Raw genomic sequence first — 25,162 nt, forward strand, 5'->3', positions numbered from 1 at the left:
CAACACTAAGGACCCACACACTGGACAACACTAAGGACACACACACTGGACAACACTAAGGACACACACACTCGACAACACTAAGGACACACACACTGGACAACACTAAGGACACACACACTGGACAACACTAAGGACACACACACTGGAAAACACTAAGGACACACACACTGGACAACACTAAGGACACACACACTGGACAACACTAAGGACACACACACTGGACAACACTAAGGACACACACACTGGACAACACTAAGGACACACACACTGGACAACACTAAGGACACACACACTGGACAACACTAAGGACACACACACTGGACAACACTAAGGACACACACACTGGACAACACTAAGGACACACACACTGGACAACACTAAGGTCACAAAAACACAGGACGGCAGTCTTTATGACCAGCAATGGAACATAAATACAGGCCCTGAGCTGGGTGTGACTGCAATGCAACACTTCACATTCCCACACACAACAACAACACTTACGGTTCACACAGACACTGGAAGGCTCCACTGTCAGGATCTCTGTACAGGACTGCTTTAATATCTGCAAAACGGAATGGATATGATGACATTAGTCAAGAGTTTAGAGAGTTTAGAAGAGTGGGGGAGAGATGGAGTGAGGGGGAGAGGAGTGGGGGAGGAGTGGGAGAGACAAAGATGAGTGGGGGAGAGAGGGACCCATGGGAGGGAGGAGTAGGAGAGAGAGGGGAGAGAGAGGGGCTATGCGGGGGAGAGAAGGGGAGTGAGAGAGAGAGGGAAAGCTACAGTGGGGAAAAAAAGTATTTATTCAGCCACCAATTGTGCAAGTTCTCCCACTTAAAAAGATGAGAGAGGCCTGTAGTTTTCATCATAGGTACACGTCAACTATGACAGACAAATTGAGAAAAAAATATCCAGAAAATCACATTGTAGGATTTTTTATGAATTTATTTGCAAATTATGGTGGAAAATAAGTATTTGGTCACCTACAAACAAGCAACATTTCTGGCTCTCACAGACCTGTAACTTCTTCTTTAAGAGGCTCCTCTGTCCTCCACTCGTTACCTGTATTAATGGCACCTGTTTGAACTTGTTATCAGTATAAAAGACACCTGTCCACAACCTCAAACAGTCACACTCCAAACTCCACTATGGCCAAGACCAAAGAGCTGTCAAAGGACACCAGAAACAAAATTGTAGACCTGCACCAGGCTGGGAAGACTGAATCTGCAATAGGTAAGCAGCTTGGTTTGAAGAAATCAACTGTGGGAGCAATTATTAGGAAATGGAAGACATACAAGACCACTGATAATCTCCCTTGATCTGGGGCTCCATGCAAGATCTCACCCCGTGGGGTCAAAATGATCACAAGAACGGTGAGCAAAAATCCCAGAACCACACGGGGGGACCTAGTGAATGACCTGCAGAGAGCTGGGACCAAAGTAACAAAGCCTACCATCAGTAACACACTACGCTGCCAGGGACTCAAATCCTGCAGTGCCAGACGTGTCCCCCTGCTTAAGCCAGTACATGTCCAGGCCCATCTGAAGTTTGCTAGAGTGCATTTGGATGATCCAGAAGAGGATTGGGAGAATGTCATATGGTCAGATGAAACCAAAATATAACTTTTTGGTAAAAACTCAACTTGTCGTGTTTGGAGGACAAAGAATGCTGAGTTGCATCCAAAGAACACCATACCTACTGTGAAGCATGGGGGTGGAAACATCATGCTTTGGGGCTGTTTTTCTGCAAAGGGACCAGGATGACTGATCCGTGTAAAGGAAAGAATGAATGGGGCCATGTATCGTGAGATTTTGAGTGAAAACCTCCTTCCATCAGCAAGGGCATTGAAGATGAAACGTGGCTGGGTCTTTCAGCATGACAATGATCCCAAACACACCGCCCGGGCAACGAAGGAGTGGCTTCGTAAGAAGTATTTCAAGGTCCTGGAGTTGCCTAGCCAGTCTCCAGATCTCAACCCCATAGAAAATCTTTGGAGGGAGTTGAAAGTCCGTGTTGCCCAGCGACAGCCCCAAAACATCACTGCTCTAGAGGAGATCTGCATGGAGGAATGGGCCAAAATACCAGCAACAGTGTGTGAAAACCTTGTGAAGACTTACAGAAAATGTTTGACCTGTGTCATTGCCAACAAAGGGTATATAACAAAGTATTGAGAAACTTTTGTTATTGACCAAATACTTATTTTCCACCATAATTTGCAAATAAATTCATTAAAAATGCTACAATGTGATTTTCTGGATTTTTTTTCTCTCATTTTGTCTGTCATAGTTGACGTGTACCTATGATGCAAATTACAGGCCTCTCTCATCTTTTTAAGTGGGAGAACTTGCACAATTGGTGGCTGACTAAATACTTTTTTTCCCCACTGTATGTGGGGTTGAGAGTGGGAGAGATGTGGGAGCTGTGCCATCATTTATGGAGAAATTATGCAAGACTATTACATTCCTCCATTCTATTAAAAACCCAGAGCCGACATCTATCTGAGCCCACTGTCATACAGCTGACATTATCATATAAAAAGGCAGTTCAAGAAATAGAGTTAAGAAAATATTTACTATATAAACTAAAGTAAAAAATAACATAAAAAGTAACACAATAAAATTACATAACAATAACGAGGCTATATACAGGGGGTACCGGTACCAAGTCAATGTTCAGGGGTACAGGTTAGTCGAGGTAATTTCTACATGTAGGTAGGGGTAAAGTGACTATGCATAGATAATAAACAGCGAGTAGCAGCAGCGTAAAAACAAAGGTGTGTGGGGGGGGGGGGGGGTCAATGCAAATAGTCCGGGTGGCCATTTTATTAATTATTCAGCAGTCTTATAGCTTAGGTATAGAAGCTGTTAAGGAGCCTTTTGGACCTAGACTTGGCGCTCCGGTACCGCTTGCCGTGCGGTAGCAGAGAGAACAGTCTATGACTTGGGTGACTGGAGTCTTTGACAGTTATTTGGACCTTCCTCTGCTACATGCTACACATGAAGCGCAGTCTGCTTCTGCATAACAGAATATGACCACAACAGTGTTGCATAATACTTCATATCCTTAATTAGAATATGAAGTCACTAATAGTCGTTTTTTTCAAAACTGTAACTAGTCAACAAAAACACTCAAATCAAAACAATCAAAACAATCTGAACTTGCTCTGACTTCTCTCACTTCCGGCAAATTTCTGTAACATTTGTCATGAAGTCACAGCAGACGTGGAGATCTTCCTGGTCCCAGGAAGTTGAAAGCTGCACAGATGATTTCAAATCATAGAAATCCAAGTGAGAACTTACAAGGCCAGCAATGTCCAGCAGCATCCAAGATTACTAATCACTGAAAAATGCTCTGTTTCTCTCTCTGTGTTTCTCTCTGTGTTTTCTTTGGAACCCAAACAGTAATTTCAGCTGGTCAACACTTTGCAGCTTTGGAGCTTTGTAGCAATGAGGGGTTGAGTGTTGCTTTTCGATTTTGGTCAAACCCTGTAGTTCAGTTAGTAATGTAACTACATTTTGCAGTAGCTTGGTGGTAGTTCAACTAAATTCAAATCCAGGTAGTGTTTCCAGTAGTTAATAAATGTTTTGTCATGTAGCGGTGTAGCTAACTACTGGAACTACACACTACTGTTTTACCATGTAGCGGTGTAGCTAACTACTGGAACTACACACTACTGTTTTACCATGTAGCGGTGTAGCTAACTACTGGAACTACACACTACTGTTTTACCATGTAGCGGTGTAGCTAACTACTGGAACTACACACTACTGTTTTACCATGTAGCGGTGTAGCTAACTACTGGAACTACACACTACTGTTTTACCATGTAGCGGTGTAGCTAACTACTGGAACTACACACTACTGTTTTACCATGTAGCGGTGTAGCTAACTACTGGAACTACACACTACTGTTTTACCATGTAGCGGTGTAGCTAACTACTGGAACTACACACTATTGTTTTACCATGTAGCGGTGTAGCTAACTACTGGAACTACACACTACTGTTTTACCATGTAGCGGTGTCGCTAACTACTGGAACTACACACTACTGTTTTACCATGTAGCGGTGTAGCTAACTACTGGAACTACACACTACTGTTTTACCATGTAGCGGTGTAGCTAACTACTGGAACTACACACTATTGTTTTACCATGTAGCGGTGTAGCTAACTACTGGAACTACACACTACTGTTTTACCATGTAGCGGTGTCGCTAACTACTAGAACTACACACTACTGTTTTACCATGTAGCGGTGTAGCTAACTACTGGAACTACACACTACTGTTTTACCATGTAGCGGTGTAGCTAACTACTGGAACTACACACTACTCTCTTTGCAAAAATAAAATAAAATATGTGTTTAGTAGAAAATAACTTCAATTCTATTTCGGAATCAGACCAGGCTAATTCTCACTTGAACTTTTTTTTTGTTTTGTTTAATTGGCTGTTAACATATGATCCCAAAGTGACATGTTCTTGCAATTTGTAGTCCATGACTTCAGATTTACATATGATAATTTTTCACGAAGTATTTTGGATGTAGTTTGGACTTTTTCAAAGTAACTTTAGTTAAGTCAAATCTATTTTTCTTAATGGTAGTTTTTCTTAGTGTAGCTTAACTTCTTCCAGTGCAAATTAATTGGTAGGTTGGTAAACTATATTTTCAGAGTAGCTTCCCCAACACTGCCAATGACTAACTATCAGGCTGTTCCTCAGTGCTGTTCTCCTGTGGGTTCTCCTGTGGGTTCTCCTGTGGGTTCTCCTGTGGGTTCTGTTACTGTGTGTGGTAAAACACAGACTTCCCTACCTACACTGACTGCCTACATGTTGAAACACAGAGAGCCACAAGCAGTTATTTCCATAGGCTCTTTCCATGTACCTAGGCTCTTTCCATGTACCTAAATGGGAAGGTCTGCCTCTCCAAACAGAAGTTTTTTTTTTTTTCCACAAGAAGGTTGCAATGAAGTGACTTGAAATCTCGACCCCTACTGCACATTTATTTACAGTAAAATAGTGAATGAATGAACATGTCTTACTGAATTGACGATGCCTTTGAGTGCATGGAAGCCATCTTTAACAGGGAACACTTGATCTTTGGTGTCAGCAACCTCGGCTAACTGTTGCTCGTCAAAGTCCTTGATACCGACACAGTACACCCGAGCACCGTAGTACCTTGCTTCATTGGCCTGCATTAGAGAAAAAAAAACGGAATAACTTTAACTTTGAACCAACAAGTAACACTTTGCATTGGACATTTAAGGCTCAGAATTCTTGGACCCAGATTAAGCCTACTCATGAACTTCAAGCTTTAAAAAAAAAATATATATATAGAAATGTTCCATTGAGCATACTTTTTAGTCAAGACTAGGCTAAATCTGTGTCTGAGAAACCACCCCTGTAAACTGTAAACTTGTAAACATGAATAGTTCAGTTTGGATGAAATCAAGCTCACCGCTTCAACTGTTAGATGCTGTACATAGACCGCCAGCTTTCCGTCCGTCAAAGCCACAATGATGCTGGAGGACTTGGTCGCTTGGGCTTTGATTTGATCGTTTGCCTTTTGGTTCAAACACAAGAGGTGGGAATGGAGGAGTAAACAGAGATATGAGATTATTAGTGAATAACAATATACAGTAGAGTCGGTGTCAGTTCCATTAGGTCTATAATTCAGTCAACTCAGCCAGGAAGTTAACTGAAATTCCAACTCCAATTACAATTTTCCTTCATGCTTTCCAATTAGGAAAATTAGAATTGGAATTACATTTTTCAGTTTACTTCCTGGCTGAGTTGACTATAATTGAAATGACAGTGACCCCAACCCAATACACCAGATATGTCTACAGAAGGAGACATATAATAAATGCAAAGCTAACTGTTATAGAGGAGTCAGAATGTATTAGTTAGTTCACCTGGAGTATTTCCAGCATGGAAAGCTTTTGAATTTCTCCCTATCTAAACAGCCAAACAGATCAAACACAGCAAGGCCTAGCTATTAGGCTAGCACAGATAGGGTCAATGTCAGACTAGGTTTAGGGGTAGCTTTAGGGTTAGCTTTAGGGTTACCTTTAGGGTTAGCTTTAGGGTTAGGTTTAGGGTTAGGTTTAGGGTTAGGTTTAGGGTTAGCTTTAGGGTTAGCTTTAGGGTTAGCTTTAGGGTTAGGTTTAGGGTTAGCTTTAGGGTTAGCTTTAGGGTTAGCTTTAGGGTTAGCTTTAGGGTTAGCTTTAGGGTTAGGTTTAGGGTTAGGTTTAGGGTTAGCTCAGTTGGTAGAGCATGGCGCTTGCAACGCCAGGGTTGTGGGTTCGATTCCCATGGGGGACCAGTATGAAAAAAAAAAAAAAGTATGCTCCCACTAACTGTAAGTCGCTCTGGATAAGAGCGTCTGCTAAATGACTAAAATGTAAAATGTTAGTGGATAGTTAGTTGAACATCTGTAAAGTATCTATTGGGGACTATCCAACGTGTTACACATACTGTACCTCTTTAATCCCTTCATGCATGTAAGTTTCCCCTGCTGGCTTCACCTCTCTCAGTCTCTCCAGGCCTTCCTGGATTTCATATCTTCAAACAGAAAGACATCAACTCACTATCCAACATTTTCTGGTAGGTGTTTTACATATAAAAGATACATATAAAAATTGCCTTAGTGGACTTTCTTTGTTCATGTTATGGCTGTTATAAGCATGTAATATGAACGCTTATAATCTTATTATTATTATTATTATAATTTTTTTCTAGGGGGTAGATCAGCTTTAATATTGCAGATAGATTGTAACTTCCATCAATGTAATTGTCTGCATCACTTCCAATATGTTTTTTTAATTTTTTTCTCTCACATATACATACATATACATTGGGGAGAACAAGTATTTGATACACTGCCAATTTTGCAGGTTTTCCTACTTACAAAGCATGTAGAGGTCTGTAATTTTTATCATAGGTACACTTCAACTGTGAGAGACGGAATCTAAATCAAAAATCCAGAAAATCAAATTGTATGATTTTTCAGTAATTCATTTGCATTTTATTGCATGACATAAGTATTTGATCACCTACCAACCAGTAAGAATTCCGGCTCTCACAGACCTGTTAGTTTTTCTTTAAGAAGCCCTCATGTTCTCCACTCATTACCTGTATTAACTGCACCTGTTTGAACTCGTTACCTGTATAAAAGACACCTGTCCAAACACTCAATCAAACAGACTCCAACCTGGCCAAGACCAGAGAGCTGTGTAAGGACATCAGGGATAAAATTGTAGACCTGCACAAGGCTGGGATGGGCAACAGGACAATAGGCAAGTAGCTTGGTGAGAAGGCAACAACTGTTGGCGCAATTATTAGAAAATGGAAGAAGTTCAAGATGACGGTCAATCACCCTCGGTCTGGGGCTCCATGCAAGATCTCACCTCGTGGGGCATCAATGATCATGAGGAAGGTGAGGGATCAGCCCTGAACTACACGGCAGGACCTGGTCAATGACCTGAAGAGAGCTGGGACCACAGTCTCAAAGAAAACCATTAGTAACACACTACGCCGTCATGGATTAAAATCCTGCAGCGCACGCAAGGTCCCTCTGCTCAAACCAGCGCATGTCCAGGCCCGTCTGAAGTTTGCCAATGACCATCTGGATGATCCAGAGGAGGAATGGGAGAAGGTCATGTGGTCTGATGAGACAAAAATAGAGCTTTTTGGTCTAAACTCCACTTGCCATGTTTGTAGGAAGAAGAAGGATGAGTACAACCCCAAGAACACCATTCCACCGTGAAGCATGGAGGTGGAAACATCATTCTTTGGGGATGCTTTTCTGCAAAGGGGACAGGACGACTGCACCGTATTGAGGGGAGGATGGATGGGGCCATGTATCGCGAGATCTTGGCCAACAACCTCCTTCCCTCAGTAAGAGCATTGAAGATGGGTCGTGGCTGGGTCTTTCAGCATGACAACGACCCGAAACACACAGCCAGGGCAACTAAGGAGTGGCTCCGTAAGAAGCATCTCAAGGTCCTGGAGTGGCCTAGCCAGTCTCCAGACCTGAACCCAATAGAACATCTTTGGAGGGAGCTGAAAGTCCGTATTGCCCAGCGACAGCCCTGAAACCTGAAGGATCTAGAGAAGGTATGGAGGAGTGGGCCAAAATCCCTGCTGTAGTGTGTGCAAACCTGGTCAAGACCTACAGGACATGTATGATCTCTGTAATTGCAAACAAAGGTTTCTGTACCAAATATTAAGTTCTGCTTTTCTGATGTATCAAATACTTATGTCATGCAATAAAATGCAAATTAATTACTTAAAAATCATACAATGTGATTTTCTGGATTTTTGTGAGATTCCGTCTCTCACAGTTGAAGTGTACCTATGATAAGAATTACAGACCTCTACATGCTTTGTAAGTAGGAAAACCTGCAAAATCGGCAGTGTATCAAATACTTGTTCTCCCCACTGTACATATATGTACATATATATATATATATATATATATATATATATATATATATATATATATATATATATATATATATGTACATATATATATATATATATATATATATATATATACATACATACATACATACATACATACACATACATATAAGCATATACATACATATATATACATACATATCCTTTAAAAATATATATATTTCCCTTTATTACTTTCCAACCCCACCTACCCTTCCCTAATTGGAGTAAACTAATGAAAAACAATGCTTAGGCCTCTACTTCATGCTTATACATACTATATACATTTTATGGACACGGTCAATAAATAAATAATATGCCATTTAGCAGACGCTTTTATCCAAAGCGACTTACAGTCATGCGTGCATACATTTTTGTGTATGGGTGGTCCCGGGGATCGAACCCACTACCCTGGCGTTACAAGCGCCGTGCTCTATCAGCTGAGCTACAGAGGACCACCACAGTCAATAATTATATTTTGTTTGTTTTTACTCCTGAACTTCCTCTGATCATTTTCATGATGTCCATCTGGTAAGCTTCTATATGCCATATCTTATAATCTGTTATTACAAGGCTTATAACATGTTATGTCATTGTCAATAGGAGGAATACCATACCTGTCTCCAGTGAGAGGTAACATCACTTTGGCTGAAGATGAGAACACTATAAAGGAAACCCTCATGCTGGGGCTGGAAGGAAACAAAACAGTAGAAAATATATATCAGGTCAATATACAGTAGAATATATATCAGGTTAATATACAGTAGAATATATATCAGGTTAATATACAGTAGAATATATATCAGGTCAATATACAGTAGAATATATATCAGGTTAATATACAGTAGAATATATATCAGGTTAATATACAGTAGAATATATATCAGGTCAATATACAGTAGAATATATATCAGGTTAATATACAGTAGAATATATATCAGGTTAATATACAGTAGAATATATATCAGGTCAATATACAGTAGAATATATATCAGGTTAATATACAGTAGAATATATATCAGGTTAATATACAGTAGAATATATATCAGGTTAATATACAGTAGAATATATATCAGGTTAATATACAGTAGAATATATATCAGGTCAATATACAGTAGAATATATATCAGGTTAATATACAGTAGAATATATATCAGGTTAATATACAGTAGAATATATATCAGGTCAATATACAGTAGAATATATATCAGGTTAATATACAGTAGAATATATATCAGGTTAATATACAGTAGAATATATATCAGGTCAATATACAGTAGAATATATATCAGGTTAATATACAGTAGAATATATATCAGGTTAATATACAGTAGAATATATATCAGGTTAATATACAGTAGAATATATATCAGGTTAATATACAGTAGAATATATATCAGGTAAATATACAGTAGAATATATATCAGGTTAATATACAGTAGAATATATATCAGGTTAATATACAGTAGAATATATATCAGGTTAATATACAGTATAATATATATCAGGTTAATATACAGTAGAATATATATCAGGTAAATATACAGTAGAATATATATCAGGTTAATATACAGTAGAATATATATCAGGTTAATATACAGTAGAATATATATCAGGTTAATATACAGTAGAATATATATCAGGTTAATATACAGTAGAATATATATCAGGTTAATATACAGTAGAATATATATCAGGTTAATATACAGTAGAATATATATCAGGTTAATATACAGTAGAATATATATCAGGTTAATATACAGTAGAATATATATCAGGTTCATATACAGTAGAATATATATCAGGTTCATATACAGTAGAATATATATCAGGTTAATATACAGTAGAATATATATCAGGTTAATATACAGTAGAATATATATCAGGTTAATATACAGTAGAATATATATCAGGTTAATATACAGTAGAATATATATCAGGTTAATATACAGTAGAATATATATCAGGTTAATATACAGTAGAATATATATCAGGTTAATATACAGTAGAATATATATCAGGTCAATATACAGTAGAATATATATCAGGTTAATATACAGTAGAATATATATCAGGTTAATATACAGTAGAATATATATCAGGTTAATATACAGTAGAATATATATCAGGTCAATATACAGTAGAATATATATCAGGTAAATATACAGTAGAATATATATCAGGTTAATATACAGTAGAATATATATCAGGTTAATATACAGTAGAATATATATCAGGTTAATATACAGTAGAATATATATCAGGTTAATATACAGTAGAATATATATCAGGTCAATATACAGTAGAATATATATCAGGTTAATATACAGTAGAATATATATCAGGTCAATATACAGTAGAATATATATATCAGGTCAATATACAGTAGAATATATATCAGGTAAATATACAGTAGAATATATATATCAGGTCAATATACAGTAGAATATATATCAGGTTAATATACAGTATAATATATATCAGGTTAATATACAGTAGAATATATATCAGGTTAATATACAGTAGAATATATATCAGGTTAATATACAGTAGAATATATATCAGGTTAATATACAGTAGAATATATATCAGGTAAATATACAGTAGAATATATATATCAGGTCAATATACAGTAGAATATATATCAGGTAAATATACAGTAGAATATATATATCAGGTTAATATACAGTAGAATATATATCAGGTTAATATACAGTATAATATATATCAGGTTAATATACAGTAGAATATATATCAGGTTAATATACAGTAGAATATATATCAGGTTAATATACAGTAGAATATATATCAGGTTAATATACAGTAGAATATATATCAGGTAAATATACAGTAGAATATATATATCAGGTCAATATACAGTAGAATATATATCAGGTAAATATACAGTAGAATATATATATCAGGTCAATATACAGTAGAATATATATCAGGTTAATATACAGTATAATATATATCAGGTTAATATACAGTAGAAAATATATCAGGTTAATATACAGTAGAATATATATCAGGTTAATATACAGTAGAAAATATATCAGGTTAATATACAGTAGAATATAAACTACCAGTCAAAAGTTTGGACACACCTACTCATTCAAGTGTTTTTCTTTATTTTTTACTATTTTCTACATTGTAGAATAATAGTGAAGACATCAAAACTATGAAATACCACATATGGAATCATGTAGTAACCAAAAATTGTTAAACTAATCAAAATATATTTTATATTTGAGAATAGCCACCCTTTGCCTTGATGACAGCTTTGCACACTCTTGGCATTCTCTCAACCAGCTTCACCTGGAATGCTTTTCCAACAGTCTTGAAGGAGATCCCACATATGCTGAGCACTTGTTGGCTGCTATTCCTTGTTTTTGTTTTTAGTCATTTAGCAGACGCTCTTATCCAGAGCGGCTTACAGTTAGTGAGTGCATACATTCTTTTTTTCATACTGGCCCCCCGTGGGAATCGAACCCACAATCCTGGCGTTGCAAACACCATGCTCTACCAACAGAGCTACATCCCTGCCGGCCATTCCCTCCCCTACCCTGGACAATGGTGGGCCAATTGCGCGCCGCCCCATGGGTCTCCCGGTCGCGGCCGGCAACGACAGAGCCTGGATTCGAACCAGGATCTCTAGTGGCACAGCTAGCACTGCGATGCAATGCCTTTGCCCACTGCGCCACTCGCCACTCACCTCCTTCACTCTGCCGTCCGACTCATCCAAAACCACCTCACACTCCTTCTTGATAGAATAGCCCTTACACAGGCTGGAGGTGTGTTGGGTCATGTTCCTGTTGAAAAACAAACGATAGTCCAACTAAGCCCAAACCAGATGACATGGCGTATCACTGCAGAATGCTGTGGTAGCCATGCTGGTTAAGTGTGCCTTGAATTCTAAATAAATCAGAGAGTCACCAGCAAAGCACCTCCACACCATAACACCTCCTCCTCCATGCTTTATGGTGGGAACTACACATGAAGAGATCATCCGTTCAGCGTCTCACAAAACACGGCGGTTGGAACCAAAAATCTCCAATTTGGACTCCAGACCAAAGGACACATTTCCACCGGTCTAAAGTCCATTGCTCGTGTTTCTTAGCCCAAGCAGGTCTCTTCTTCTTATTGGTGTCCTTTAGTAGTGGTTTCTTTGCAGCAATTCGACCATGAAGGCCTGATTCACACAGTCCCCTCTGAACAGTTGATGTTGAGATGTGTCTGTGACTTGAACTCTGTGAAGCATTTATTTGGGCTACAATTTCTGAGGCTGGTAACTCATATGAACTTATCCTCTGCAGCAGAGGTAACTCTGGGTCTTCCATTCCTGTGGTGGTCCTCATGAGAGCCAGTTTCATCAGAGCGCTTGATGGTTTTTGCGACTGCACTTGAAGAAACGTTCAAAGTTCTTGAAATGTTCCGTATTGACTGACCTTCATGTCTTAAAGTAATGATGGACCGTTGTTTCTCTTTGCTTATTTGAGCTGTTCTTGCAATAATATGGACTTGGTCTTTTACCAAATAGGGCTGTCTTCTGTATACCCCCCTACCTTGTCACAACACAACTGATTGGCTCAAACGCATTAAGAAGGAAAGAAATTCCACACATTAACTTTTAACAAGGCACACCTGTTAATTGAAATGCATTCCAGGTGACTACCTCATGAAGCTGGTTGAGAGAATGGCAACAGTGTGCAAAGCTGTCATCAAGGCAAAGGGTGGCTATTTGAAGATTCTCAAATATAACATATATTTTGATTTGTTTAACACTTGTTTGGTTCCTACATGATTCCATGTGTGTTATTTCATAGTTTTGATGTCTTCACTATTATTCTACAATGTAAAATAAAGTAAAAATAAAGAAAAACCCTTGAATGTGTATGTGTCCAAACTTTTGACTCGTACTGTATATCAGGTCTTTACCTTTCCTTTCCCTTACATTTACATTTACATTTTAGTCATTTAGCAGACGCTCTTATCCAGAGCGACTTACAGTGCATACATATATAAAAAAAAAAATATCATACTGGCACCCCGCGGGAATCGAACCCACAACCCTGGCGTTGCTAACGCCATGCTCTACCAACATCCCAGCCAGCCATTCCCTCCCCTACCCTGGACCAATTGTGCGCCGCCCCATGGGTCTCCCGGTCACGGCCGGCTACGACAGATCCTGGATTCGAACCAGGATCTCTAGTGGCACAGCTAGCACTGCGATGCAGTGCCTTAGACCACTGCGCCACTCGGGAGACATATATCAAGTCAATACACAGTATAATATATATCAGGTCAATATACAGTAGAATATATATCAAGTCAATATACAGTTGAATATATATCAGGTTAATATACAGTCAAATATATATCAGGTCAATATACAGTAGAATATATATCAGGTCAATATACAGTAGAATATATATCAGGTCAATATACAGTAGAATATATATCAGGTCAATATACAGTAGAATATATATCAGGTCAATATACAGTAGAATATATATCAAGTCAATATACAGTTGAATATATATCAGGTTAATATACAGTATAATATATATCAGGTCAATATACAGTAGAATATATATCAGGTCAATATACAGTAGAATATATATCAGGTCAATATACAGTAGAATATATATCAAGTCAATATACAGTTGAATATATATCAGGTTAATATACAGTAAAATATATATCAGGTCAATATACAGTAGAATATATATCAGGTCAATATACAGTATTTTCATTAGTATTATTGTATACTATTCTAGACTGCACAGTAATGTAACACTCAACAATATGTGAAGGTTTGACCATTAGGATCTCATTGACTTGACAAACCCAGAATGAGTTAGACAGTTATTGAATAGACTGTGAAGTGTAAATACATTATTTCAGATACGCAGTGTGAAGAAAAGCAAACTACCAACAAACGTTACATGGTATACAAGATACCAATACACTAGTTTGTATCACCTGATTCTAGTACAGTATGTGATTTAAGGGAGGATATGCTGTTCTCCTGAGGAGGGAGGAAGTGGTTAACAGACAGTAAACAGGTTGTCATGACAATGATTAACCCCCCCCCCCCCACCACCACCACCACCACCACCACCACCACCACCTCCACACACACAGGATGTTGTGCAATATATTTTTATACCTGTCACTTTATGAGGGTGTGAATGGGTAATGGAAAGTCATATGCTTTGTTCCAGACCAAACCCACACGATCTATATCTAGCTGTTCCACCTGCCCATTAGTTTTGCCTTGACTGATCCTAAGGTGCAAACACAGCTGTACATGGATATAAATATTTGGCAAAAAAAAACAATAACTGCCTTTATAAACTCTGAAAAATATTTAGCTGAGTAAATATGTATATACAGTATTTCCTGGACCAGTAGAGTCCTCAGAGATGCGAGCGTTCTTCAGAGCATAAGGAGAGGTGTTGCTTGCTCTCACCCACATGACACATGGCCTAGTCTCAGCTAAACTCAGCTAGTCTCAGCTAGTCCTTGCCCACAGTCAGACCACATAGCATCTTTTAGCCACACGGACAGGTCTGGCAAGAAAACACAGCAGACGTATGGATCATGTCCTTACTAAATATGTATTTTTAGAGCCTGACTGAGTAATTTGTTTGTGGAGATTGAGAATTGGATTTAGTGATAAATGAGAAATTGTGTGAGTCAAAATATTTGTACTATTTGTAACTTTAGACAGGTGATGGACTGGCTAGAATCCAATCTATTCCCCATACATACTTTACTGATCTTATATCTAAAGATGTTTGCCTAACATCTCAGGCTAGGCTGAAATTATAATTGCAATTAAATCTTTTTTTTTTTTCTTCAGTTTTCTCTTCAAACAACACTGAATAAATCAAGAGCTTGCTTGCAGTGCCAGGGAGAAAATCCAAATCTGGAGAAAAACCAGAAGAGAGATATCTCTCCAGCCTGCATGCTCCACATGGCAGAGCAGAAGTGTTCCTGGTAAACGAGCATTGTGTAGCAGATTGTCCTCGCCTCTCTGTGTTCTTTTGCCTTACTGTACATTCCCTGCCTCTCCCTGGACCATTCCGTGCAGGACCACCTGGGTTCAAAATACTATTCTGAATCATTTAAAATACTTTATCTGCACTTGATTGAGCTTGCCTGCCTTGCTTAATGGACCAATTGAATAATCGCAATACTGTAAACCCCGCCCGTCTGGCCCTTTTGGAAGGCGAGAACAAAAACGCTCAAAGTATTTGAAAGATATCAAATAGTACTTGAACCCAGGTCTTCTGGCCCCCTTTCTGTGGAAGGAAGGGGAGATAGATATCTATGTGTGGATCTGGACCACCCTGGTACAAATGGCCATTCTCACAGCCCATAAGACTGATCCTCGCTGCCTCCCACTCCCACCTGGCCTGCTTGCTATGTTCTTCAACAAACCATTTCTTCATTTCAGTTTGGCTGGGTCGATACCGTCTGGACTGGCACATAGCATTGAGTCAACCAACGTTGTTACGCAAGCTAAAAGATTCAGCCTGCAATTTAATTTTATTGGTCCTTTTTCTCCTCTTGTTTAACACAGGTTGGACATGAGGACTGTTTCCTATGGTAGTCGGTACAGTATGCAGAGTTAGGCTCTATTGGTTAATGGACTGGGAAGAATTTGATTAGTCGTTTAGCTAGACAGAAGTTGGTCAGAAGAACGTTTAAAAACAGGTACAAGATAGATAGAAACTCAGATGTGATATAAAGCTGGGCATAGACAAAAGTGGCATTTGTTGATTTGTTGAAATCTCCAAGGGCCTCAGAATCCATTTTAACAAACATATCCAGTCCTCCCTTTACTTACCCAACGCTCATCGGGGAGCATAAGCAATCAACAAGTCTTCTCCATTACACTCAGTCCTTGTCCCTTCGCCAGACCACAAGTAATTTGTAAAGTATACAAAATGCTTACCTCACAAATCGGTCTGTCAGATTCTTCACAAAGGCATAAATCTCACCCCAGTCGTTAGAAACACTTCCCGACCTGCAACAGAGAAAACACAGTTGACTTGCAGAGTTCTGTTCCATTGGACGAGCCCACAACAATAAAGGCATTTTAATAATCATGAAGACTGCCTTGATCCTCCTGTTGTTTTTGCTGACCAATAACCCCTTCACCAAAGAGCACCTTAACCTACAATTGTGATGATTTACATCCATAGAGCTGCTACAGTTAGACTTGCTGACTAGGCCTGCAGAGTGCTGTTAATTGAGCACAGCACGAATAAGCTGAATGTGTTCAGACCGATGCTTTCAGATACAGTAGATGAAAGACAACCACATTGTCTTTGAAACTAAATTAAACTTGAGTCACACAATTCCTTAGGAGAATGTTTGAACTTGATCACCTCCTGCAAGAACTGGATGTCTCTACAGATGGATAAAGGATTCATTATGGTGGTCATGATGAGAAGAGCAGAGAGATTAGAGACATTGGTAACATTATTTACGTTATTAAAGCGTTGTTGTGCCAAAACCACTGATATTGTGAGTCTCTACAGCTGCATCACAAGTGCTGTGGCCTGGTTTACTTCCCTGGTTTACTTCCCTGGAATACTTCCCTGGAATACTTCCCTGGTCTACTTCCCTGGTCTACTTCCCTGGAATACTTCCCTGGTCTACTTCCTGGTCTACTACCTTGGTTCACTTAATTGGTTCACTTAATTGGTTCACTTAATTGGTTTACTTCCTTGGTTTACTTCCTTGGTTTACTTCCTTGGTTCTTTGGTTCACTTCCTGGTCTACTTCCTGGTCTACTTCACTGGTTTACTTTCTTGGTTTACTTCCTGGTCTACTTCCTGTTCTACTTCCTTGGTTTACGTCCTGGTCTACATCCTTGGTTTACTTCCTGGTCATTTCCTTGCTACAATGCCAATACCACCTAGTTTCATTAAATAAACTATTTTGGTTGATAACTGATATGATGACTCATAGCTTGTGTTATTATTGTTATCATTGAGATACATCATGTTCCTAAATGTGACTGCAACAGTCAAGAGGGTGATGTTGGAGTGTGCTTACCCTCTATCAGTCAAAGTGAGCAATGTGAACACAGTCAGTGTGTTAAATCTGCCCTTGATGATAACGACATCGGAGTAATTAAACTAATAATTACAATTCAATGTATGTGCAGAGAACATTAAAACATGAGAGATTCACCATTAGGGCCACCATCTTTCACACAGCTTCTCTCCTCCCCCATCTCCAAGACAAGGTCAATGTTTCTGTCTGGCAAAGAGGTGATTAACTTTGTGAATACATTACATTGGTCCTCGTTACAACACCTACACGTCAGTACTGACCTCAAGAGCTTCGGACCTCTTGGTGTAATGGCTATGGTGTTGGACTGACTGACCGTTCACTGAAACATGCAGTTGGCTTTTACATTTACATTTTACATATTTAGCAGACGCTCTTATCCAGAGCGACTTACAGGAGCAATTAGGGTTAAGTGCCTTGCTTAAGGGCACATCGACAGATTTTTCACCTAGTCGGCTCGGGGATTAGAACCAGTGACCTTTCGGTTACTGGCACAACGCTCTTACCCACTAAGCTACCTGCCGCCCCTTTTGACGATCTAATGTTTACTAGTAGGCCAAAGTACTGTATGCCTTCAGAGTATTCAGACCCCTTGACTTTTTCCACATTTTGCTGTGTTACAGCCTGAATTTTAAATGGCTTTTGTGTCACTGGCCCCATAATGTCAAAGTGGAATTATGTTTTTAGAAATGTTTACTAATTAATAAAAAACTGAAAAACTGAAATGTCTTGAGTCAATAAGTATTCAATCCCTTTGTTATGGCAAGCCTAAATAAGTTCAGGAGTAAAACTTTGCTTAACAAGTCACATAATAAGTTGCATGGACTCAAGAACTACAATGGAATATATTGTTCTGTGTACGTGTTATTTTGAGTAAACGGAAAGGTAGGGGTGGTGGGATGATATTCTGTTTTTATGTTAAGCTGTTTTCAAATGAAACACAATACCTTGCTCTTGTTAAAGCTTTTGAATGTATTCGTTTTTTCTTTCAATAATAGTGTTTAACATGATTTTTGAATGACTATTTCATCTCTGTACCCCACACACATCATTATCTGTAAGGTCCCTCAGTCGAGCAGTGAATTTCAAACACAGATTCTACCACAAAGACCAGGGAGGTTTTCCAAGAAGGGCACCTATTGGTAGATGGGTAAAAATAGAAAAAGCAGATATTGAATATCCCTTTGAGCATGGTGAAGTTATTAATTACACTTTGGATGGTGTATCAATACACACAGTCAATAATAATATAATATAATAATATGCCATTTAGCAGACGCTTTTATCCAAAGCGACTTACAGTCATGCGTGCATACATTTTTACGTATGGGTGGTCCCGGGGATCGAACCCACTACCCTGGCGTTACAAGCGCCATGCTCTACCAATTGAGCTACAGAGGACCACAATACAAAGATACAGGCTTCCTTCCTAACTCAGTTGCCGGAGAGGAAGGAAACCGCTCAGGGATTTCACCATGAGGCCAATGGTGACTTTAAAACAGTTACAGAGTTTAATGGCTGTGATGGGAGAAAACTGAGGATGGATCAACAACATTATAGTTACTCCACAATACTAACCTAATTGACAGAGTGAAAAGAAGAAAGCCTGTACAGAATAAAAAGATCCTGTTTGCAACAAGGCACTAAATTAAAACAGCAAAAAATGTGGCAAAGAAATTAACTTTATGTCCTGAATACAAAGCGTTATGTTTGGGGCAAATCCAACACTTCATATTTTCAAGCATGGTGGCGGCCAATGTTCCCTCTTAGCTGTGTGCAGTAGCCCCAAGACTGCCGGCAGAGCGCAGATGAAATATCAGCCCACGGAGCACGAGATTGAACTTCACTCAACTCTCTAGAGTTTCCCCTGTTAGTTAACGCTATCAACGTTTCCCTTTACTGTGGCAATTGTGATCGAATCAACGCAATATTATCCACTTCCAATGCAACATACCGAAACAAAACGAACTGTGCAAGAGATTTTGTTGTAGGCACAATGCATCAGAGTAGGATTCTATTGTGCATGACTCAGCCCATACTCTACACAGACCTGGTTTGAATAAGCTATGTAGCCAATAGGCAGAGGGTAGCATAATTTGTCTGATTCTCTTTAATAATGGTTTGGGAATAATAAAGCTTTTTATTTTGTAAAGTAGTTTCTTGCATCAAACAACACAACAACATTTTCAGTCACCTCCTTGTCTGAAGGACAAGTTGATAAACAGGTTAATGTCAAGCCCTGCATGTTTTTTTTCTTTCAAAAGTCTCACGGAATGTAGGCCTACATTGAACACCACACATTGGCTGCTACTGTAGACTGAATGATAGACCAGCTATTTCCATGTTAAAATGTTATGGGATGCATTTTCTCCATTGTTTTGGTAGGCTACTCTGGTAGGCCTACATTATGATCAAATTGCCATAGTAGCCTACTTGGCCACTGTTAAAACTGTAACTTAAAGGGGGTACAGCCTGTGTTCACAGTAAATGCACGCTGGAAGTTGCACAGAATTTTCACAACGTTCAAGTTTGCTCAGCAGACCTGAAATTTGCTCAGTGCCTGATTTTTTTAATTTTAATATTTTTCCTGAAAAATTATAGGGAACATTGGTGATGGCTGCATCATGCTATGGGTATGCTTGTCATCAGCAAGGACTAGGGAGTTTTTTAGGATGAAAAGAAACGGAATAGAGCTAAGCACAGGCAAATTCCTAGAGGAAAACTTGGTTCAGTCTGCTTTCCAACAGACACTGGGACACAAATCCACCTTTCAGCATGACAACCTAAAATGCAAGGCCAAATTTACACTGGAGCTACTTACCAAGACGACATTGAATGTTCCTGAGTGGCCTAGTTACAGTTTTCACTTAAATCGGCTTGAAAATCTATGGCAAAACTTGAAAATGGCTAGCAATGATCAACAACCAACTTGACAGAGCTTGAAGATTTAAAAAAAAATACTAATGTGCAGATATTGTACAATCCAGGTGTGCAAAGCTCATAGAGACTTACCCAGAAAGAGTCTCAGCTGTAATCGAAGGTCAAAGGTGACTCTACCCTATTGACCCAGGGGTGTGAACAGTTACACTACCGTTCAAAAGTTTGGGGTCACTTAGAAATGTCCTTGTTTTCCATGAAAACATACAAGAAATTAGTTTGAATAGGAAATATAGCAAAATGCATAGGAAATGTAGTCACTGACAAGGTTAGAAATAATGATTTTTTTTATTGAAATAATAATTGTGTCCTTCAAAATTTAGCTTTCGTCAAAGAATCCTCCATTTTCCAGCAATTACAGCCTTGCAGACCTTTGGCATTCTAGTTGTCAGTTTGTCGAGGTAATCTGAAGAGATTTCACCCCATGCTTCCTGAAGCACCTCCCACAAGTTGGATTGGCTTGATGGGCACTTCTTACGTACCATACGGTCAAGCTGCTCCCACAACAGCTCAATAGGGTTGAGATCCGGTGACTGTGCTGGCCACTCCATTATAGACAGAAGCTGACTGCTTCTTCCCTAAATAGTTATTGCATAGTTTGGAGCTGTGCTTTGGGTCATTGTCCTGTTGTAGGAGGAAATTGGCTCCAATCAAGTGCTGTCCACAGGGTATGGCATGGCGTTGCAAAATGGAGTGATAGCCTTCCTTCTTCAAGATCCCTTTTACCCTGTACAAATCTCCTACTTTACCACCACCAAAGCACCCCCAGACCATCACATTGCCTCCACCATACTTGACAGATGGCATCAAGCACTCCTCCAGCATCTTTTCATTTGTTCTGCTTCTCACAAATGTTCTTCGATTCGTCTGTCCATAACACTTTTTTCCAATCGTCCTCTGTCCAGTGTCTGTATTATTTTGCCCATCTTAATCTTTTCTTTTTATTGGCCAGTCTGAGATATGGCTTTTTCTTTGCAACTCTGCCTAGAAGGTCAGCATCCCGGAGTCGCCTCTTCACTGTTGACGTTGAGACTGGTGTTTTGCGGGTACTATTTAATGAAGCTGCCAGTTGAGGACCTGTGAGGCGTCTGTTTCTCAATATAGACACTCTAATGTGTTTGTCCTCTTGCTCAGTTGTGCACTAGGGCCTCCCACTCCTCTTTCTATTCTGGTTAGAGACAGTTTGCGCTGTTCTGTGAAGGGAGTAGTACACAGCGTTGTACGAGATCTTCAGTTTCTTGGCAATTTCTCGCATGGAATAGCCTTCATTTCTCAGAACAAGAATAGACTGACGAGTTTCAAAAGAAAGTTATTTGTTTCGGGCCATTTTGAGCCTGTAATCAAACCCACAATTGCTGATGCTCCAGATACTCAACTAGTCTCAAGAAGGCCAGTTATATTGCTTCTTTAATCAGCACAACAGTTTTCAGCTGTGCTAAAATAATTGCAAAAGGGTTTTCTAATGATCAATTAGCCTTTTTAAATGATAAACTTGGATTAGCAAACACAACGTGCCATTGGAACACAGGACTGATGGTTGCTGATAATGGGCCTCTGTACGCCTATGTAGATATTCCATTAAAAATCAGCCGTTTCCAGCTACAATAACCATTTACAACATTAACAATGTCTACACTGTATTTCTGATCAATTTGATGTTATTTTAATGGACAAAAAAATTGCTTTTCTTTCGATAACAAGGACATTTCTAACTTTTGAACGGTAGTGTATGTAAATGAGATATTTCTGTAATTCATTTTCAATAAAACTTGCAAAAATGTCTAAAAACATGTTTTCACTTTGCCATTATTGGGTATCGTGTGTAGACGGGTGAGAAAAAACAACTTAATAAATGTTGAATTCAGGCTGTAACAACAAAACGTGGAATAAGTGAAAGGGTATGAACACTTTCCTCTGGTCCTCTGTAGCTCAGTTGGTAGAGCATGGCGCTTGTAATGCCAGGGTAGTGGGTTCGATCCCCGGGACCACCCATACGTAAAAATGTATGCGCACATGACTGTAAGTCGCTTTGGATAAAAGCGTCCGCTAAATGGCATATTATTACTTTCTGAAAGCACAGTATTTGGGCCCCATGCAGCTCTCAAAAAGCCCTTTTAGTTTATCAATGGTATCAGCAGTAATCTCTGCATCATCCTGTCATTATATATTTGGAAACAGGGTGGAGCAGTAGACTAGAGGGGTTTGAAACTGGAGGGAGGTGCAGAGCTGCAACGGGCAATGTTTATTTCCTGGTCTAGAAGTTGATAGAGAAGAATAATTAAGTCAAAACTTAAAACGTTTGTTGTATCAAGTCAGTTCGCTTCCTGAGACAGTATGGGTATGCATCACCGAACCTCCTCTTCCTCTAAACTTTTGCAGAACTGGAAAGAGTTCTCCATGTGTTACAAAGGATCAGGGTTGCAGTGAGGGCTGGGTTTAAGACCACACAAAAGCTTTGTCTAAGTAGCGTCATGTTATCTTTACAATGTATCATGGTTAGGCAGATCTAAACAGTGCTTCCAATAGGCATACAGTCTATATGGCTGCCATATTGTTTCATAGGCATAGACCTATGGCAGGGGTCACCAATTACATTCAGCCTTTTGGACGATTTTTTTTTTTTCTTGAGCGGATGGTCAGGGGGGCAGGAACATAGTTATGAATAATTTGTACACTGCAAATGTACCGCAAGAATCCCAAACAGATGTAGAATTTGAGATAAACAGAATAATTTCAAACCTCGATTACATTGGGATACAATCATATGGCTCTTTATATGAGTGGGCTCGTTTCCTGGTGATTTTAAAGTCGTTTGTATCCAATAACGAAAATGACAACAACATATATATATATATATATTATTTTTTTTTTCAGATAACTTTTGGGGGAAAAATATTTATTGGACTGTTCGGCAGGTTAATGTATTTAGGCCTGCATTCTAGGCCGGGAACTAACCAATTTAACCTTTCAGCTGCTGTACGGGACCAAGCATGATTGATTTGAACCATATGAATAATCAATGTGACTGTGTACATTTCTAGGCTTAATGTGACATTGCTTCATTGTTGTTACATCGTAGCTACATTGACACTGTTGTTGTTACATTGTCACATCGTAGCAACATTCTTATTGTTTCCATCCCTGAACATAACAGGGTAACACATTCCAAGTTACAACAAATGTCACTTACCTATCTAGAACAAAGTACAAGTCGTAAGCTCCGTGACAAGATGCTTCTTCTGCGTGACAAGACCATGCAAACAAACTCAGCAGAACTATTCCAGCTGTTGCTGCTGTTGAAGTCCAGTGGAACTTAGCGCGAAGAAGCGTTTTCTCCTTCATTGTCAAGTTCAACGGTGTCATTGGCAAACTTATCAAGCGAAATGACACTTATTATTCTAGCACATAAACAGAAGAGAGTATGCTAAAAGCGAGCCGCACTGCCCGGTTGAGGAGAAACGTGTCAAAACTTCTACAGCACAATAAAGTAGCCTTCCTGCGTTGATGTCACCGACAGTATTTATTGTTGTCCTCTGACGATGTACTACTCTAAACCGAAGTCCTTTTCCTGTTGAGTCAATACAATATCCCATTTCATAAAACTTCCCCGTAGGCTACACAAAGCACACTCCCACTAAAGCTAACCTTATTCCAAGCGCGCATGCGCTTGTTGAAACCAGACGTGGTCAAGTTTAGTGGGTCTACTATATTCACAAATATATTTGTTAGTGGTGATTATACCGTATAATTATGTGTGGCCAGGTTCCGGGTCCAGGATTAAGCGACATAAGCGGTCACTTTGGGCCCCAGGCCGCTAGGGAACAGTCTGGGTCTCAACTTACTGTTGAGAGTTAGAGTAATAGAATACACAATCAGCAGTTTTTCTCTTGTTATGTCAGTCACCTGACAGTCACTCAATTAGCCATGTCAGCTAACAATTTTTAGTTTGGTCAATTAGTCTAGCTAAAGTTGTACTAATCATGGCCGAATACCGACCAGGCACGAAGGGCACGTGCCCAGGGGCCTTGACATGCAGTGAGCCCCCATTGATTTTGTTAGTCACTCTCACTCTCACATGGCATAAGTCATGGCAAAATGTGAGAAAAAAAAAAACTATATTTTTCTATTTTCTTTCTGTCTGCATTGGTGGGAAAGGGCCCATAAGTAAGCATTTCACTGATAGTCCACACCTGTTATTTACGTAGCACGTGACAAATAAAATCAGACTTGATTCAACCCCACGGCAAAATGGGTAGAATTTCAGGAAATGTGCTGTAAAACAGATTTGTTTTGTATCTCTGCCCCACGGCAAAATTACTAGAATTGCAGGAAATTCATTCAAAAATGTAAATATTCCTCTGCACTGTCAAGAGGGGGGAGCCACTAAAATGGTTTGCCTGCGAGTTGGGGTGGGGGGGGGGGGGGGGGGGGGGGGGTGGCAACCAAATCTCGCTTTAGGGCCCACAAAAGACTAGAGCCAGCCATGTATATGGCCTAAGTTAAAGAACATTCTTTATTTCCTGTTTGAAGAAGTGTACTTACTGTGATCAAGATGTGGTTGTCCCTGATTGCACTTACTTTGCTCACAGCTGCTTGTTTGAAGAAGTGTACTTACTGTGATCAAGATGTGGTTGTCCCACCGGCTATCCTAAGTTGAATGCACCAATTT

The 25,162-nt window shown here is 39.2% G+C and overlaps 1 protein-coding gene across 1 annotated transcript; it reads right to left on the reverse strand.

Annotated features, from left to right (window-relative positions):
- Positions 1 to 49: 49 nt before the first annotated feature.
- Positions 50 to 24,106, reverse strand: LOC311120035 (anthrax toxin receptor 2-like). Its single transcript, XM_084194666.1, has 7 exons — positions 23,684 to 24,106; positions 16,430 to 16,501; positions 9,081 to 9,152; positions 6,483 to 6,564; positions 5,459 to 5,563; positions 5,043 to 5,192; positions 50 to 565 (listed from the first exon to the last, which is right to left on the reverse strand). Exons 1-7 carry the CDS (start codon positions 23,854 to 23,856, stop codon positions 356 to 358), a joined length of 864 nt encoding a protein of 287 aa, XP_084050792.1. The 5' UTR covers positions 23,857 to 24,106; the 3' UTR covers positions 50 to 355.
- Positions 24,107 to 25,162: the final 1,056 nt, after the last annotated feature.

Source organism: Coregonus lavaretus (assembly GCF_964263955.1).
Source record: "Coregonus lavaretus genome assembly, contig: HAP1_SCAFFOLD_3343, whole genome shotgun sequence".
NCBI lineage: Eukaryota > Metazoa > Chordata > Actinopteri > Salmoniformes > Salmonidae > Coregonus > Coregonus lavaretus.